This window comes from Poecilia reticulata, linkage group LG6 (assembly GCF_000633615.1).
Source record: "Poecilia reticulata strain Guanapo linkage group LG6, Guppy_female_1.0+MT, whole genome shotgun sequence".
NCBI classification, from domain to species: Eukaryota; Metazoa; Chordata; class Actinopteri; order Cyprinodontiformes; family Poeciliidae; genus Poecilia; species Poecilia reticulata.
This window is the reverse complement of record NC_024336.1, coordinates 725,149-726,935: the sequence shown is the minus strand read 5'-3', so window position 1 is coordinate 726,935 and position 1,787 is coordinate 725,149. Positions and strand designations below refer to the sequence as shown.

Genomic DNA, 1,787 nt, shown 5'->3' with positions numbered 1-1,787 from the left:
AAAAAATTAAAATTTGTGGTCTTATTGTGACATAAGATTCAATGGTTATGGATACATGTCAGACACTTTATAGCATATAGAAAAGCGTGGATAACGAAGATGATGAAGATRATGTGTTTTGGTGTGCAGTGTGGGCTGGGTCAGCCGTTCCAGAACCAGATCTCGTTTCAGCAGCCAGAGGACTCAGAGACCAAAAGGAGCTCTGACATCACAGAGATCATCATCAACGTACGACGAACCACCTTCCACAATGTCGGCGGCGCTCGCTCTGTGGTTCCCTCAGTAGCCTAAAGTGTTGTGTTCTTCTTCTGCAGGAGATGTGTGTGAACTGTGGCCGGTTGGCGATGAGCGAGTGTACAGGATGTCACAAAGTCAATTACTGTTCCACATTCTGCCAGAGGAAGGTGGGTCGCCACACTTCGTACAGAGCCGCGAAGGCAGATACTCCCTTTCGTAGATTAGATGTGTTTTGCTTTTTTCACTAAAATGTTTCAGATCATCATGCTAATTTTAGCTTTAGACAAAGACAATCAAATAATTTCATTTATCAAAGAAATTATTTGATTTCTTTGATAAATCAAAGGTTGCAATCTGAAGCAACTTGGCTGATGGTAAAAAGTTGCTAATAAGTTATATCCAAATTATTCATATCCTTGGCACCAGAGTTGGGTAGTAACTAGTTACATTTATTTGAGTAACGTTTTGGGAAAAAAATGTACTTTTAGGAGTATTTTTACTATGGTGTACTTTTTACTTTTACTTAATTTATTATTAAGTATCACTACTCTTACTTGAGTAAAATGTCCGTATTCACACTGGGGTGTGAGTAACTTCACCGAATGATGAACAAACATGTTTTAACCAAAAATTCACCAGACTCAGACACACACCTGCAGGTTTTGTTAAAGTTTCAATAAGTTTTATTTTGAAAGAAACTGATTTGTAAAAGTTGTTTTTTTTGGCCTGATTTTGTTTGTTTGTAATTACGTTATTTATATGAATAACTTTGGTCTTTAAAATACCAAAACTCCCACATAACTTTATTTTTTAAATATTAAATGATTGATAATTTTATCAGTTATTCAGTACTAGAGTTGCCTTTTTACCAAATACTTTTTTGCTGTTACTTGAGTCATTTTTGGAACGGCTACTTTTTACTTTTACTTGAGTAAAAGTATGTTGAAGTAGGAGTCGAGTCAAACCGAAGACTAAAATGGTGGCCATATTGTGGTGTGGCACTAATTATAACTATTTTAAGTACTGTGTTCTATAGAAATCTTCTGTTTTTTGGTCTATGCAGGACTGGAAGGATCACCAGCATTTATGCTGTCAGTCGTCAGGGGGCGTCTGTGTTCCGGAGGAGGAGCCAATCACAGCCATAGACATGGACAAAGTGAAATGAAGGCGGAGCTAGTTGCACTGCTGCTCCTCTTCTCATCTTCAGCTGCTCCGGTGCAACAGTTACAACAGTTACTCCCATCACTTTACATCACATTATCACAGYGGCAACTAGTGTATATGAGAGGAACTGCATCTGAGCAAACTGAACAATAATTAAAGTTCAGTAGATAACTGTAATATTGGAGCTCAGTACTTGGTATGCCATGCTGTGTGGTAAAGTTGTCAAATCAAACTCTGAATATTACTAGATGTCTATTTTTTTATGATCTTGTTTGTTGAATTTTTATTCAATATCACAATACTTTTATTTAGCACGTTTCCTGAGAGACAGAGTTCACTCTGCTAACTTGTTGCCATTTTAACTCGTTATGAAGATATTTAAGTCT

The 1,787-nt window shown here is 36.9% G+C and overlaps 1 protein-coding gene across 1 annotated transcript in view; it reads left to right on the top strand.

Moving 5' to 3' along the window:
- The window catches only part of deaf1 (DEAF1 transcription factor), a 10,867-nt gene extending 9,086 nt beyond the window's left edge, over nt 1-1,781 (top strand). The window contains exons 8-10 of the mRNA XM_017305139.1: nt 31-228; nt 315-404; nt 1,301-1,781. Coding sequence (XP_017160628.1) covers nt 31-228; nt 315-404; nt 1,301-1,402 — 390 coding nt within the window. The 3' untranslated portion in view covers nt 1,403-1,781. The remainder of the gene's footprint in view (nt 1-30; nt 229-314; nt 405-1,300) is intronic.
- Nucleotides 1,782-1,787: the final 6 nt, after the last annotated feature.